Below are 16,245 nucleotides of genomic sequence, written 5' to 3' on the forward strand. Positions count from 1 at the left end.
GAACCACAATCTAGTGTTGATGGAAGGGGAAAAGGCAGAGGAGGGCGATTCCGTTGAGCAGATGAGCTACTTGGTCGTGGATTCGTCATCTTGAGGTCCAATCTTGAGGCAGATGAGCTAGTTCTGTAGAGTCATGGTTGGGGATGAGAGCTTCGTGAGGAAGAGAAAAAGCAGACCCAGACGGAGAGAGAACGTGAGAGGCAGAGACGGAGAAAGAGCGAGCCTTTCTTTCCTTTGACTCGGAGTGGATTTTTTGATTCCTGTAAAATGCACACCCGTAGTTTCCTTTCCTGCGGAACGGATCGCCGGTTTCCTCCGTTCCAAACGTAGCAGCGTGTTTCCTTTCCTATGGATTGTATTCCTAAAAAATCCTTTGATTTTCCTTTGATCCAAACGGGACCTAAAGGAGAAAGACGCATGGAAGAGGAAGGAAGAAGAGGATCCGATAGCTCACAGTGGTTGCACGAATTGCAAACCCCGAAAGATGAGTGGGCTTCCTACCCTCCGGAAGATATATAGGATCTACCCAGCCAAAGTGTTTCCAGCGCAAATATTTATTTTGGCCCAAAAGCTTTTTGGTCTGACATTAACTGGGCCAAGCCCATCACGCCGATGCCAATGTGCAGCCCACGAGTAGATAGACCCACATGTCACACTCTGTGTGTTTTGGAATGCGCTGGATCCCCCAAAATCCGTCAACTGGCGGGGCCTTCCCTCCCAAAACGAAATTCCAAATTCGATCGCCCGCGCGCCCTCACAAATCCATCCAAGCCCCCTCCCTTTCCTACTCCAGATCCCCATCTCCCAATCCTTCCGAGTTCCTCCAACAATTCCCCACGCCTCGATCCCCCGATTGATGCAGCGCCGGCCATGGTGCGCGAGCTCCGCGTCGACTCCTTCTACGCGCGCCTCCGCGCCGCCGCCTCGGCCGCCGCCGCGGGCTCCTCCTCCCCGCTCCTGATCCTCCCCTCCGCCGCCGACGCCGACTCGCTCTGCGCCGTCAGGGTCCTCGCCCACGTCCTCTCCGCCGACTCCATCCGCTTCTCCATCTACCCCGTCGCCTCCGCCGCCAGGGCCAGGGACCTCCTCGCCTCCTTCTCCGCCGCCGCCCCGCTCTGCTGCCTCCTCGTCAACTGGGGCGCGCACCGCGACCTCCGACGGGTCCTGCCACCCGCCGCAACCGCATTCGTCGTCGACTCCCACCGCCCCGTCCACCTCCATAACCTCTGCGCGCACAACGACCGCGTCGTCGTGCTCTTCACCGCCGACGACGAGCACACCGCGGATCTCTCCTACGACTTCGACCTCTCCTCACTCGCCGACGCCTCCGACCTCGCAGCGGAGGGGGACGCCGACGACCACCTCCGCGTCCCTCTCGAGGACGACGACGACGACTCCGATGCCTCGGAGTCCGACTCCGACGCCGAGGACGGCGGCGGCAGGAGGAAGCGGCGGCGGCTCTCCGACGACGCGGAGGCGGTAGGCGGAGATCCCGTGAGGCTCTTCGCCAAGCTGCGCCGGGAGTATTACCGCCTCGGCACCTTCCACGGCAAGCCGTCGGGGTGCCTCATGTACGACCTCGCCCACGCGCTGCGAAAGAACACCAACGAGCTCCTCTGGCTCGCCTGCGTCGCCCTCACGGACCAGTTCGTCCACGACCGCATCACCAACGAGCGCTACCAGGCCGCCGTCATGGAGCTCGAGCAGCACATCAACGGCTCAGGCAACCTCGACCCCTCAGGCGTCGGCTCCGTCGTCACGCTCAAGGACGGCACCAAGATCCGGGCGCCGGAGACCTCCCGCATCGCATATGAGGACGAGCCCAGGCTCATGCTGCTGCGGGAGTGGAGCTTGTTCGACTCCATGCTCTGCTCCTCCTATGTCGCCACCAAGCTCAAGACGTGGAGTGACAATGGTCTCAAGAAGCTCAAGCTGCTGCTGGCGAGGATGGGATTCCCCCTTGCCGACTGCCAAAAGAATTTCCAGTACATGAGCATGGAGGTCAAGCGCAAGATGAGGGATGAGTTTGACCGCTTCCTGCCTGAGTATGGGCTCACTGAGTTCTACTACCGGAGCTTCTTGAGAGTGCACGGTTACAGGTCTAAAGTTTCTGCTGCAGATGTTGTGTATGGTGTCACAGCTTTGCTCGAATCTCTAAATTCCGAGTCCAAGGATTCGAAGGAGTCTTCAGCCGCTGAGCAGTTTTGGGTTGCTTACTCTGCATTGTCACTGAGCAATGTTGATCAGTTGCGGAAAGGGATGCAATCTGCAATTGAAATACAGAGGGCAATATTGAGGCAGGGAAGCTCGGCAATTACTAAGACGGGGTTTATACGGAGCGCCAAGAAGTTCCGGTGGGTGAAGCTTGATGACCCTGTCGACACTAACAAGCTTTGCCACCCTCAAGCCCTTACCAAGTTCTGCTTCTTTCTGATGGATGCACTGAAGGAAAGGGGAGCGAGGATGAAGCCACTAATCTGTGCTTGCTTGGCAAAGGAGCCGGAGAAGGTGCTGGTTGTCGGGGTATGTGGGAAGCCAAGGCTTGGGGCTGTTCAGGGCAATGCGTTTGGAAATGCGTTCAGGACAGCTGCAGAGGAGATTGGCGCAGACTATTTCCATGACATGTTTGAGTCATCATGGATTGTTCTGGATGTTGTTGCTGTCAGTTCTTTCATGATTCGGCTAACGGAGAAGCTATGATCAAATAGCATGAGCTTGTAAATGCAGATGGTTCTTCCATGTTCCAAGATGCAAGGCTCAGGCTTGATTCTCTCTGAATAAAGGTGCTTGAGGCCAGGTTGTACATGCCATGAGTTTTCCTAAATACCAGTCCACCGGCCATTTCACTAACATAGTGAAAGCAGCCTGACAAGCATTCTGCTTTGCGAAGTTTGAGCTGCTGACTGATCATGACTTCAGAAACTGAGAAGAGGATTTTCTTCTGTTTTAACTCCCCCATTAGCAAATGATAGATCTACAGATCAGATGCAAACCTGATTCTAACGTAGAGGGGGAAAGGTACATTTGTTTACTGTTTTACTTTATCTGATATAATGGATGTTTGTATCTGTATCTGCACAAACATGCTTGTGGACATTTGCTGTATTCAATTCTGTTCTGTATCACCAAGTGTCTTGAAATTCTTTTGAGTTTATAACAAGCTCCTTACCTTTATATAGTGTCTGAGCCTGCTCTAATTTGCACAAACTACAAAACCATCTTAGGAGCAGCTATGTTCTTGTCTGTTACAAATAATGCTGAAGCAAGGAAGTGGTCACTTTAAAACTTTTTCAGTGTTGATGGCTGTAAATCTGTACCATGTTCAGTGCTTCAACAAATTTCCACAGTTGATCTTTGTACAAATATATATCCGGTGTCATCTCCTGGACCTGATAGTTCAGGTAACTTAGCAACACGATCTGTACTTCCTCAATGCTGTGAACAAGTGCTCCTGAGGAACTAATATGTTTTATACAGTGAAGAAGGTGCTGATTTGTAACAAAGTACTATGGTTTTTGTAGAGTGCTTTGAATTGATGCCTGTAGCACCATAACCTTATGACATGTTCAATTTAGTTTGGGTTTCCCTCTTCCTCTTACTGGAAGTGTTTTGCTTGTAAGTTGAAAGCTTTTGTTTATTGGGGAAATTCCCTGCAAGGCCCTCAAACAAATCACGTTTTCTTCTATGGCCTTGCAAAATTGCAACTTCCTTATTTGACCCTAATTTCATTTTCCTTCCCTTCCATGGCCCTGCCGTTACATCTGCAGTTAACTTCCAGTCAAGTGACTGTGAAAAGATAATAGTACCCCTGGCGCACAAACAACAGATATTGAGATCTCATGGAGAACAGATATTGAAGATGTACAGCATGATATTAACTGCAGATGTAACGGCAGGGCCATGGAAGGGAAGGAAAATGAAATCAGGGTCAAATAAGGAAGTTGCAATTTTGCAGGGCCATAGAAGGTAGCGTGATTTGTTTGAGGGCCTTGTAGGGAATTTCCCCTTGTTTATTTGCAGTGACTTTCATTCTTTGCTGCAAGTATGCTTCTGCACTATGAAGTAATGATAGGGTTTTCTGGACTGGGTTGTAATAATAAACCGTGGGCTTTATAAATTCTGACCTATGTTGAAGTCCAAATGGTCTTAGAAACTGTTTGGGCTGTGAACAGGGACTGCAGGACGGCCCATTTTTCCATTTTCCCTGCTAATTTCTGGAGATCGAAATGACTAAAATTGATTTTGTCCACATGTTTCAGATGGCGGTTGTCAATGCTGTTGGACACAGGCATGTCTGATTATGCAACTGCCTCTGGCTTTCACTACCATACCATGTTGTTACCAATCCGTTGCACCTGCATTGTGTCGTTGTCTGTTTTGTAAGTCACCCTCCTTTCTGGACACCTGCTTGATTTTTGTTAATACCAATAAGGATCGCTTTCAGTAGGTTATCATTAATCATTATTATGCATCACTAGCTAAACATCGCAGTTTACTGGGCATCTAAGGAAAGTGAATTTCTCTGCATTTTTACTCATCTTCTTCAATAATTCATCTTCCCTTCAGTCAACATTCTTTTTTCAAAAAATCCTCCCTCTCATAAAACACTACCCAAATGGTTTCCAACCTAACAGCTAGCAAGCACAATTTTCCAATGCCTATCTCATGTTTTCCTGTATTTAGGTGTAATGATGATGTCCAATCCAACGTTGATCAAGGTTGACGGTTGCTGGAAAACTGTTTAACTAGATGTTGGTGCATAGACGTCAGCTTCATAGACAATTGAATCTTTGATGATGACTTCACATCCACCTATATATTGTGTTCTGTTACTCTGTCCTGCCGTCCTTTGGTCAATTTTCTTGTTGAAAAGCGTGTCATGTGCTGTTTCTATTGGATAGCATCAATTTGATCGCAACCAGCGAATAATTTTGGACCATATCTTCAACTGAGAGCTTTGCCTGTACGGTTTAGATTACATCAGTCAGATAGGCCCCTTTCTCTTACACAATCCACATCGAACTTGTTGCCTAGAGCGCCCTGGGGTTTTCATTGTGGTTCAACAACCTATTGACTGCTGTTCTTCTTTCGGTTAAATTGGCCATTTTCAATCATGGAAATTGTAAATTGATCGTCTAATCTGATGGTACTTTTATCCCTGTACGAATTGCAGAAAACTAGTGAGGTCCTATGCTAATTCCTTAAAACCAGCATAATTAAGTGCCATGCTTTCCTTAAAATTCTGGTTGATGGGGCACATAAGCCTACTGTAAATTGTCATGACTTGCTAGTGCCATACTGCACTCCTACGTCCTTATATACCTTGCTTTCTACATGAACATAAATATATGTTAAAGCATCAAGAGCCTAAAACAGCTTTCACTCAAATTTGAAAGTACATGAGAAGTTTACATAAAAATATTTTGCTTGATAAAGTGGTGTGAATATTGAGCATTTTGAATCGTCCACAATTCATTAAGCCAAATAAATATTTGCTCTAGTTTATCTTGATCTCAAAAATAAATTTAACTAGCACTTTCTGTCAAATTTTTGTTACCGTTGTGACTTGTGATCATTGTTAATTGGTAATCATCCATCATATCCTTTCTTATCTCAATATTTGTAATCAATTGATGGTCCTGTGATGACAAATTCATATTATTTTCCTAACTTGCAGTCTGCAGATACCAGATAGTGCTGTCCACCAATCTTTACTTTGAATATACAGATGACACTAAGTTGTGCCAAATGGCTTCATCAGCTCTCTGTTTGCCATCTGCATTGGAGGTTAATTCTTGACACATTATCTGGATAACATAGCAGGCAATGTGGCATGTCTCATAACCTCTTGAATACCATATCAAGCCTATTAATTGTGCTCTAGTGGGGAAAGCCTGCATTTAATAATTGGTTATGGGATGATGTCATATATGCTTATGAAGGGTGACAAATAAGCACGGCTATGATGATGATGTAGCTATACTGCTTTGTTGCCTCAATATACATCAATGAATCACATATATTGATTCTCAAACAGAATGATCCTGTATTTGACAGCTATCAGGTGGAAGATATGCGGTGAACAATTTATGGCAGTGAAGTTCGCTAGTGTAGCCTGGATAATTAGAAAGTTCTAACATATCTACAATTCTAGTTTATATATAAGTGTTATGTACTAAATGTCTAAACACAATTCTTAAGCAAGAAATATTTGTTTGCATAGGCACTAGTATAGGTTAGTAGCTTTCATTTATTTTCTGAATTCTGATAACATCAACCTGCGTATTGTCTACAATTCTCCTGGTCACTAGGGTTTAGGGTCCCTTCTACTCAGCTATATCTAGAAACTATTCTTCTGAAATTGAAAAAAAAAAGTTCTACCAAGAGCTTGGTATTGTTAATGTTCTCATGACAAGACTCTGGTCGTAACAGGACTAGTTAGTCTTAGTTGAAGGGAATGGCTGCGGAGGTCTTAAAAACAAAAGAACTGGCTGGCTGAGGCCTGAGGTGGTCCTTGACTCCTTGTGGTTGTGGAGTCTTGTTAGTAGTTGGGAGGTAGCTACTAATTTTGTGATTATGCTGTACAAATGTAGTTCCATGTGAACCAAGATAAGAACAAGTTAAAGACTTGTCTAAACCTGTTTTTGGCAATCTTTTGAACAAATAGCGCAAGTGCAAGGTGTTCTATAGTAAAAGATAAATAATACTATCGTTTTTCTGCAGCAGCTGTTTCACTTTTAGTCACAGATTCCTGCAGTAGTTCTTTATTTTATTTAGCAACCTCGAGTTATGCTGTTAAAGATCATGTGCTTTTGTAATATTCCCTCTTTATAGCTCACCATATAGTTCCCAGGAACTGGAATGCTATTGTCAATTCTTTGATATATTAAGGTTCCAGAATGCACATTTATTTGTGTGTTTTTCACTTTGCTCTTCCATGAACACATAGTTTTGCAGATACTGGAAAAGCTAAAATATGACTGTGTTATCTTCCTTATTTTTCCCTTTTATTTTATTTGTCAAAATACATGCTTCTCTTGTTAACAAGTCAATCTTCTGTGACACTGCAACAATGGTTTACATGTATATGTGACTTTATGCATAAACATAATCCTGAATTGACAATATGGGAATAAAAGAGAAACTGTGCGATTTCTTTATATAATACATTAAGTAAATAGTAGTTTTTGAAATAATCATTACATCAAGCCACTTAACTGACTAAAATTGTTTTGGCTGGTGATAAAAAGCTTAGGCCTGTTTTCATCAGGTGTACTGCAGATTCACATAAAAAACCTTGTCACAATTCTATGAATCTGGACTGGAAAGTGTTTTTGTGTTAACTGAAATCCTTATTCAATTCAAATATTCATGGGTGATACTATTCAGGTCGTCAGATCTTTCCTTTTCTTTTGTACATCATCTGTCTATTAAAGAGCAATTAAAGAACTGATGATGACACTATCCTTATGCTACAGAATGTGTCACATTCAGACGACTTGTATTTCTTGCTCCTGAGGCAGGGTATCATGTATTGGGGCCCACCTGGTGTTAATGAGGTCCAGCTTTGAGTCTATTGCCTTCGGCAGAAATAATAGCGATGGCAACTCATGTCTGTCAATCAACAATGTCATATGGAATGTGCACTTGGACATAAGACCAATGCAGGCATCAGAACAAGGACCCATGCTTGCAGAAGTGGTATAGGTCCGCATGAAGAGAACAGTTGAAGCCTCCGCATATAAAGACTCCTTTTCCAGCTGGTTATTATGGGCTCTAAGGTAAAACCTTTGCACAAGAGACTTCAGAATTCTTTAGGACCAATATTCAGGCTGCAACTGCAACGGTTTTCACATCCTTTGGTTCCACAACCGAGGATTGATTTTGCCTGTTATGGAAACAGATATATAAACAACTTTTCGACGAAACTAACAACTTATCCGTATTACTATGCTGCAAGAAGTTTCCTGAAAGGCAGTGGAGCTTCATCCAGAGGTAACATGAATTGACCTTTCATACTTAATCCCTACCTGCGGGTTGGTTGTGCTGGCACATTCTTCCATTTGTGTGGTTCAATTACACGTGAGCCCTATGGTCCTGCCTTGGTCCCTCCTTTATAGTGATGGCTATACCGGGATTAGATGTATGCTTCTAATCGATGCGTGTTGTGCTTTGCAGATACGTATGTAGTTACTGGATGCTTTTGCATATATGAATTAAACATGCAGTTATCATTGCCTTGCCTTTAATCACAGATACAGCATATGCAGATGAAGTTTGATTTAAGTTCAGCTGGTATTTCATATTTCTTAGTTTCAATCGCTGCAGAGTGTGCTAGCCGCTAGCATTGCTTCCCCCCCCCCCCCCCCCTGGCTTGATGCAAATGGCCACCGCTCCCAGTCACCTTTTTTGGCGCGACAGAAGGTTGTCCTCCTTCCATTTGGTTGAAAACTTAATGACATCAGTTATAGAGACTATGACTGGACTGAACATTCCTAGTTGTGGTTGGTATAGGACAAAGTTTCAACGTTATATGCTGATATGATCTCTGGTCCAGCTCTACCTGATCCGAGACATGCATATATCTGCACCAAGCAAGCTGGGTCAGGCGTTCCGTACTCAGGTGTGCAACATCGTGATTCTGGCGACAGGCTAGGCGTTGTACAGGCAGAACAATCAAAGCCTGAGACGTCATCTAGCTACTTACACTTCCTCTGAGGTTTTGCTCTCATCTAACGATCAATATGCCATCTGAAAATTGCATGTTTTGAACAAAAAGAAATCTATCATTGACTTGTGAAGTTTGCACACTGCCGTTTGTCGTACTCCTATATATCTATAATGAAGTTTGTTGCACACTGCATGTTTTAAACATCCCCTGTATACTGACGTCAGCATTTTTAGTTCTACCTTTGGATTTAATTCGATATGTTACTAACTAGCAATGCATTTCCAATTATGCTGATGGTTTGCTAGGCACCAGCTATGCCAATATTTTGAACCATGCTTGCAAATTTGTATTATTTTCCATTGAAATCCTATTGCATACATACTTTAACACTTGTTCAATTTTCCATGGAAGCATTAAAGCATTTGAAAGGAAAAGAAATGATTTGTGCAACATGAATGGGGCCTTGGGGGTGGGGGAATAACATAAAATCGGGAGTTGGTTTTCTTTGTGCACTAAATGTGATCAGGGACCATCTGCTTGCCGATTGAGACTTGCAATTACTTCACCTCTCTTCAGCTTCTATATAGCCAAATTAAGTCTACACTCCATGCATTCGTTCGTTACTTTATTTCTCTTTTTTTTTTCGTTTGACTGTAGAAAAGAAGTCGGCAGGAAGTCATGGCAAAGTTGTCCGTGCCATGCTTGCTAGACACAAGTATATAGAAACTTTCTCTGATCTGGACACAAGGAAATAATTCTGCTTCTCTATTAATGGAAATACAAGTCAAATGCTCCATAGACTGAACTAGATGCACCGAGATATGAATGTATAACAAATATAAAATAGAAAATCACGTAATTACATCATGCTGGCATGCTTGCATGTCATTTGGTCACACTTATTCCTGTTGCTATCTCTTATTCTTCTGACTTTTGCAGTGTCAAATCTGAATTCTACCACAAGTAACGTACAATTGTATACCTAGATGGGCAGGACGATGGCCGCGTGGCGTTTACAAGGGAGTTTGACCAGTATGTACGTATCTTGTTTTGTCTCTCTCATGCATCAACATATATATGTAGTTTTCTCCTAAAACTAAAGTAACTTGCAGCAACAAATTAACCTATCTAACTGACGTGTATGATATTGATATCTTCTTTTTTTGATCTAGAACATCATTGGAACTGAGCAGCAGCCGTCGGACAGATCCATCAGGTCGACTACCTGCTCGGCAGCCTCTTCGAACAGCCACTTCTCGATCGGAGACAGTGCCCCCTCGTGTTGCTGCTCGTCGTAGCCGCGGTGTTCCATCAACGCCGGCTCATGCTGCGGCGGTGGCGACGGCAGCATGTCCTTGAAGGCTGGTAGCGTGGTACCGCCGGCCATGTGGTACTGGTTGAACGACAGCAAAGGGTTGACGTCGGTGGCCGAGGGCTTGATGTCGGCAGCGTCGTTCTGCGGCGGGGAGCTCTTCATGAAGCCGTTGAGCAGCCTGGATATGTTGTCCATGCTGGAGGCGTACGATGAGGAGGAGCTGTCACCGTCGGTGGCGGCGAACGGCGAGCGCCGGGCGATGAGCTGGGAGACCTCAGCTGTGTTGCTGCAGGCGGCCGGGCGTAGCGAGTTGTCCTTGGGGAGGGGATTAACGATCATGTCATGATGGAGATCGACATGGCCGGCGCCGGCGGTGGTTGGTATGATGGAAGGTTCGGAGGGTGGAGGTGGCGCAAAGATGGCGCCGATGGCTTGGTGCTTCTTGAGCTTCTTCTTGAGGTGGGTGTTCCAGTAGTTCTTGATGTCATTGTCGGTTCTCTGCGGAAGGTAAGAAGCTATGGCTGCCCATCTGCATATATACATATAGTGCAGAGACTACCGGTGGTCAATCACCATGGACGCCATGGCCGGATTGATGAGCAAGGTATGCGTGTACCTGTTTCCTAGCAGGGACTGGAGGTGGACGATGATGCCTTCCTCGTGGGGGGTGAAGTTGCCGCGGCGGATGCCGGGGCGGAGGTAGTTGGTCCAACGGAGGCGGCAGCTCTTGCTGCAGCGCATGAGGCCGGTGTTGATGGGCACGGAGCGCCAGTTGCCGGGGCCGTGCTCCTGGATGTAGGAGACCAGGATGATGTCCTCCTCCGGCGTCCATGGCCCCTTCTTGATGCCCACCTTGTCGCAGCACGGCGGCCTCCCCATCGTCGTCGTCCACTACCGCGAGCTTCTCTTCTCTCCGGCGGCCGGTGCCTTGCTGTGGCTGCCTGCAGTGGACGGAGTAGTAGTTGTGGTTGCAGTGGTGGTACCATGAAGCGTGTGCCGGCCGGTTATATATAGGACAAGAAGTGAATGTGAGTGAGCTCCTTTTCACTTGCTATCGTCTAACTAACCTACTAGCTAGCAACAACTACCTTCGCTGATGATTTGTTTTCACTCAGCTATATGCATGTCTGCATGCATGCTTTCCCTTTCTGTCAACGACATCACATGAATCATAGATATTGACCCAGGCCCACCTCAACTTTAAAGCAAGGATTACCTAGAGGAACAGTTTGCTACTGTTGTCTACTGTGTGAAATTTAAGGCTAGCCTTTCTAGCAGACTTTTAGCTTGCATACTCGCTCAAGGCATTTTATTCCGCCGTGTAGGAAATAGCTAGCGGCTGCACGAAGTTGGATGGCAGCTACATACTCGTATGTTCTAGCTAGGAAGGTTCTTGCAAACTTGTTAAAATTTGGACAAAATTTTTCAACGTGTTACTTTGCACTGTTTCTCAAATGTGCCACCTCTACTTGTAAATGCGTGACATAAATATGCGTAGATAAATTTCTCTAACTTTGACCTCCAATTTGAGTAAAACAGTTTGGATTGATTGCACAGACGAAGATAGCACATGACCAGTTTTTGTTTCTGTGATTTTGGTTAATTAGTCTGTATCTATATCTCAGAAACATGACATTTATCAGATGATGCAGTTACGAGGTCCACCCTCATAACACGGCAACTTGCAATGTAGGTCCACATATGCATTGAAACTTATGGAAAAACTGATCCTACAAATTTAATTATTATCTCCCACAACAGTGTTCAGATTTCGGTACACACGTGATCTTATTCTTGTTTTTTTTCCTCGTGCGGATCAAGTCTCATCACTCTCCATGAGTTTGCATTGCTAGCTGAGAACTCATCAGGTATGACCTGGCCGCTCCTGTTGCATGCTAGACTTTGCATCCACTAAATACTCGCAGCCACAAATAAGTAGCATGTGTGAAGCATCAAGGCACATGCTCCCTAGCCTGTGGATCCAATAGTATGCAGAACAGATTACAGTAGCCGCGCCATGCCCTGCCCTGGTGTGTGTACGACCCTGCAGGCTGCAGTAGCATTGATCATTTTGATCAATCTCCTCGTGCTACCAAGCTTGTGGGAGTTTGGGGTTCCACGTCGTCACAGCCACTGAGCCTTCCAACCAGTCGCTTTTGTCCAAATTATAATCCCACGTGCCTGCTTAGTATACTAGCTAGTACAGTTGGCCAAATAGAACGCCCAGCACAACCCGGCCCTAACACTGCTCGGCCCGGCCCAGGCCCGATATGGCCTGGCTCTATCTAGCACGATCAGTTACTTGGGCCGGGCCGGGCCGGGCCGGGCTGCCCGCCGTGCTGACTCAGCGGCCTAGGCACGACCCTAAGCCTCCAAAATTGGGCTGGGCTGGCCGCTCGGCACGCCGGGCTCATAGTGCCCGTGCCGGCTCGGACTTGGATCGGGTGGAACAGAGGCCAGAGCGGCCGGCGGCGGGGCGGAGAGGCCGCGCAGAGGCTAGCGGCAGCGGCCGGCGTGCGGAGAGGCCGGGCAGGAGGCTGCGGCGACGTCTGGTGCGCGGAGAGACCGAGCGGGGAGGCTGGAGCTTGAGCAGGCGAGTGGAGAGGGCCGAGCGGGAGGTCTGAGCGGTGACGGTCGAGTGGAGCCGTGGGTGCGCCGGCGGGCAATGAGCAGGAGGGAAGTGGCAGCGGGGGCCGGAGGGGGGGGGGACAAGGGAGAGGAGGCGGGGGACGGGTAGCTAGAAGTAGCTAGGGTTAGGATTTTATTTTTTATACTAACTGATCGGGCTGCCGAATTAAACGGCCGTGCTTGGGCCACCCGACGTGCCTCACATGCGGTCCAAGCACGGCACAACTTATCGGACCGTGCCAGCCCGGGCACGATGCGGACCGGGCCAAGCCGTGCTTGGTCGTGCCTTAGCAGGCCGTGCTTCGGGCCGCCCATGAGGCACGCCCGTTTGGCCATCTATGCTAGCTAGCAGCCCTCATGTGTGGTGCACGGTCCTCTGTTCCTACTACACTTGCACACGAAGAAATCCTTATATAGGTTAATGCATTGAGTATACTATTTTTTACGATCCATGTCAACTAGCTATAACTGTGCTCACGTCCGATTTTGATAGCACACGCAGTAGAGAATAGATGAAGATAGAAAAATTGCTACTTAAAACACAACTTAATTTAACCGCTCATTTCGTTTTAGTTTTGTCCAAATCAAACTAATAATCTAATTTTAACTAAGTCTATAGAAAATACACCACCATCTAAAACATCAACTTAGTTTTGTTAAAATACCATGTAATATGCCTTGTTAGTATATTATATATAAATTTGATCAAAGACAGGTAATTTTGACTTAACTACTAAAATGACTTACATTTTTGAAGGAAGGAATAGTTTTATATAGTACCTAAGACTGAAACTGTAAGGGTATTTTTTAGAATCATGTCATGAGTTTTTTATTTTTATATATAGAAATTCCTATCTAAAGTGTTGCCTCCATAATGTACTAAACACCACACATGAACATTTTAGAGCATAGAGAATATTACATTATATACGTTGTTCATAATATCATGTTCATATAGCATAGCAGCAGTGTGTGATGGGCAATATAATATAGTCCTATATATAGCTAATAGTGCATCGTGTCACATATATAGTGCTCCTTCATAATTAGGACCACTACTACTGCAGGGGAACAAACTACTAAATGAGGGAAAAGAAGTCTCATACCCTCCATTTAATACTGTGCCGTATCGTCGACCCACATCATCGACTTGACCTAGCTCACATTTCAAAACTACGCGCGCACGCCTGTTTTTCCTTGTTTACTTGGACTTCAAGAGTCGCCAGAAGTGATTGCTTTAGATGCTCCAAACTGTAAATAGATTAGCCTATCAACCGTGCTCTGCTAGTTAGAATTAATATAAGTAAAATTTATAGTTAATAATTATAATTATCTATCTCCTATTCTCTTTCATCTATTAAATATTCTAACACAATACTCTAAAAGATATATATTTATCATTATCTTATTGCAATAGGTTTATTTAGTAATATTTTTTCTACTATGCATCACACCTCCATATGTATTTAATTGAATCATTTGTTTGAACTATGTGAACAGCATGAAAATTGGTCTTCTTATCTCTTTCCTCATACATGAATACATGATGACACACATCACGAGTAGTATTTTTATATAAACAATAACATAAATAATATATTAATAATAATAGAAATAGTAATTTAAAATTGTATATTGGTGCATTTTAATATTTTGTTATAATTATATAATTTACATTCAGATTTATGGGTTTATATGCAAATTTAGGGGGTTATTTCCATTATTCTTATAATGGCACAAGTGGGTAATTTACATGAAGATGAAGATTAGAGGGTTACTTTAGATTATTTTTTATAATAGCAGAGGTGGGTAATTTAGATACATGTTTAGGGGATTACTTTAGATTATATTTTTATAATAGCAATAGCAGAGGTGGGTAATCTAGATACATGTTTAAATGGTTTACTTTAGTCTATTTTTATAATAGTAGAGGCGGGTAATTTAGATACATGCTTAGGAGGTTTACTTTAGCCTATTTTCATAATGGCAGAGGTGGGTAATTTAATGAAAAAGATAACAAATTCAATGGCTACTATGATTAGATTATCGGATTGATGGCAAGATGTTTATGATTTTTGTGAGAATTTCTGGAATTTTTCTAATTTTTTAGAGTGTCCAACTAGGATTCTAATGGTTTCATGTGGAGGATTCAAAAGGAGCCTCAAATTAGTAATAGTAAGATGCTGTTTTAGGATACGTAGTTATGTACCATCAACACGTTTAAACTTTGAAAATGTCATTATATATAACTCTGCTGTAATTTGCTTATGTTTTAGACAGTAATCAGTGGTCAAAGTACGAAGTTGGTGTAATGCGAAGTCCTGACGCATGGACGGTCGGCCGGGCACCGACGCATGTGGAGTCCTTCTGAGTTAGTGCCGGTGAAATGGGGATCGATTGCCTGCTGGACGACGACGACGACGGAGATGGTCCCTTCTGCAGGTCGTCAACAACAGGTCTCTCTACTAATAAAACCATTGGTCCAGCACGGCAGCTTGATCTTTCTTCTGCATTGTTGCCTACTTAGCTTGCTCATGTGTGAGCAAATAAAAGCTTTGGACCACCGGCGATCCTGAACGTAAAGGATATGATCATACCACAACACCAGGAGAGCGAGGCTGCTGGTCTACGAATTAAGCGACCTGCTTGCACCTGTAGATATCACTACAGTTTTTTTTTTGAAAGGAAATCATGGATGGGGCCTGGGAAACGGAAAATGGAGGGAAAGAAGCCCAGGAGTTGAGGCGAGGCCCAAATAAGAGTAAGTAGTCCATGCATGTATCTAATTCGATGACCAGGTAGGAGTAAGCCCTAGCATTAGTGACCACTCATATCTCTGCATGATTCTTCAATTAGTCATAATTAAAATTTCATCCGTTTTTGAGTAGTGAGACACTGCTGTAGTGTCCAGCAACTCAAATAGAGATTGACTATAGTCGGCCTGCTCCCCAGCATTTTTCAGTTGTACAGCACTACAGAGCTACCGCATGTGTCCTGAACCAAAAGTGGATCACAAGTTAAATCTTGTATATAGTTTGTAATCATTTCTATGTTGTTCTTTTTCCTTTTGTATTCGGGAGTGCATGCATGCAAGGCAGTTATCCGAAACCAACAAGCAGGAAGTCAAAAGCCAATTAAACTAGTACGTCAGGAGGCGTGCAGTGGTCCATCGATCCTGACCAACATGCAGGTTCAGGCAGCTACCACCATTCACCTTGGTCCTTGGAGATTCCTCAATCTGTTTGGAATTGAAGCGGCCGGGGATCCGATGATCGAGACGAGCATGCACTCCGTATTGGCGTGCGTGCACGATCGAAGCAGCTAGCTAGCTGCCACAGGAGGAGACAAGGAGACGACAGGAGGAGGGAGCTCAGGACTCAGCAGCAGCAGCGACAAGAAAAACCATGGCCTCCATTGGGTTTGGGTTTGACCGAGGCACCAACCGCACCAACCATCGCGCCCCACGTCCTCATTCCCAACCCTCGCTCCTCGTCAACCTCCCCGGCCGTCCGACCCCAGCAGCAGCAGCAGGGCAATGGCACGAACCACGACGACATCGCCATCGGTTTCCAAACCACCATCACAAAATAAAATATAACAAAATCGCTCTCTTTCTTTATTTAACCACTTG

The 16,245-nt window shown here is 44.9% G+C and overlaps 2 protein-coding genes across 2 annotated transcripts; one reads left to right on the top strand and one right to left on the bottom strand.

Moving 5' to 3' along the window:
* The first annotated feature begins 655 nt into the window (after positions 1-655).
* Positions 656-4,370, top strand: LOC112886943 (cell division control protein 45 homolog). The gene is made up of 2 exons (XM_025952985.1): positions 656-3,018; positions 4,260-4,370. Exon 1 carries the CDS (start codon positions 871-873, stop codon positions 2,698-2,700), a length of 1,830 nt encoding a protein of 609 aa, XP_025808770.1. The 5' UTR covers positions 656-870; the 3' UTR covers positions 2,701-3,018; positions 4,260-4,370.
* Positions 4,371-9,415: 5,045 nt separating this feature from the next.
* Positions 9,416-11,191, bottom strand: LOC112886548 (transcription factor MYB30-like). The gene is made up of 2 exons (XM_025952483.1): positions 10,603-11,191; positions 9,416-10,515 (listed from the first exon to the last, which is right to left on the bottom strand). The coding sequence occupies exons 1-2, from the start codon at positions 10,863-10,865 to the stop codon at positions 9,840-9,842; spliced, it is 939 nt and encodes a 312-aa protein (XP_025808268.1). The 5' UTR covers positions 10,866-11,191; the 3' UTR covers positions 9,416-9,839.
* Positions 11,192-16,245: the final 5,054 nt, after the last annotated feature.

The sequence above is a fragment of the Panicum hallii genome, chromosome 3 (genome assembly GCF_002211085.1).
Source record: "Panicum hallii strain FIL2 chromosome 3, PHallii_v3.1, whole genome shotgun sequence".
Classification (NCBI taxonomy): domain Eukaryota; kingdom Viridiplantae; phylum Streptophyta; class Magnoliopsida; order Poales; family Poaceae; genus Panicum; species Panicum hallii.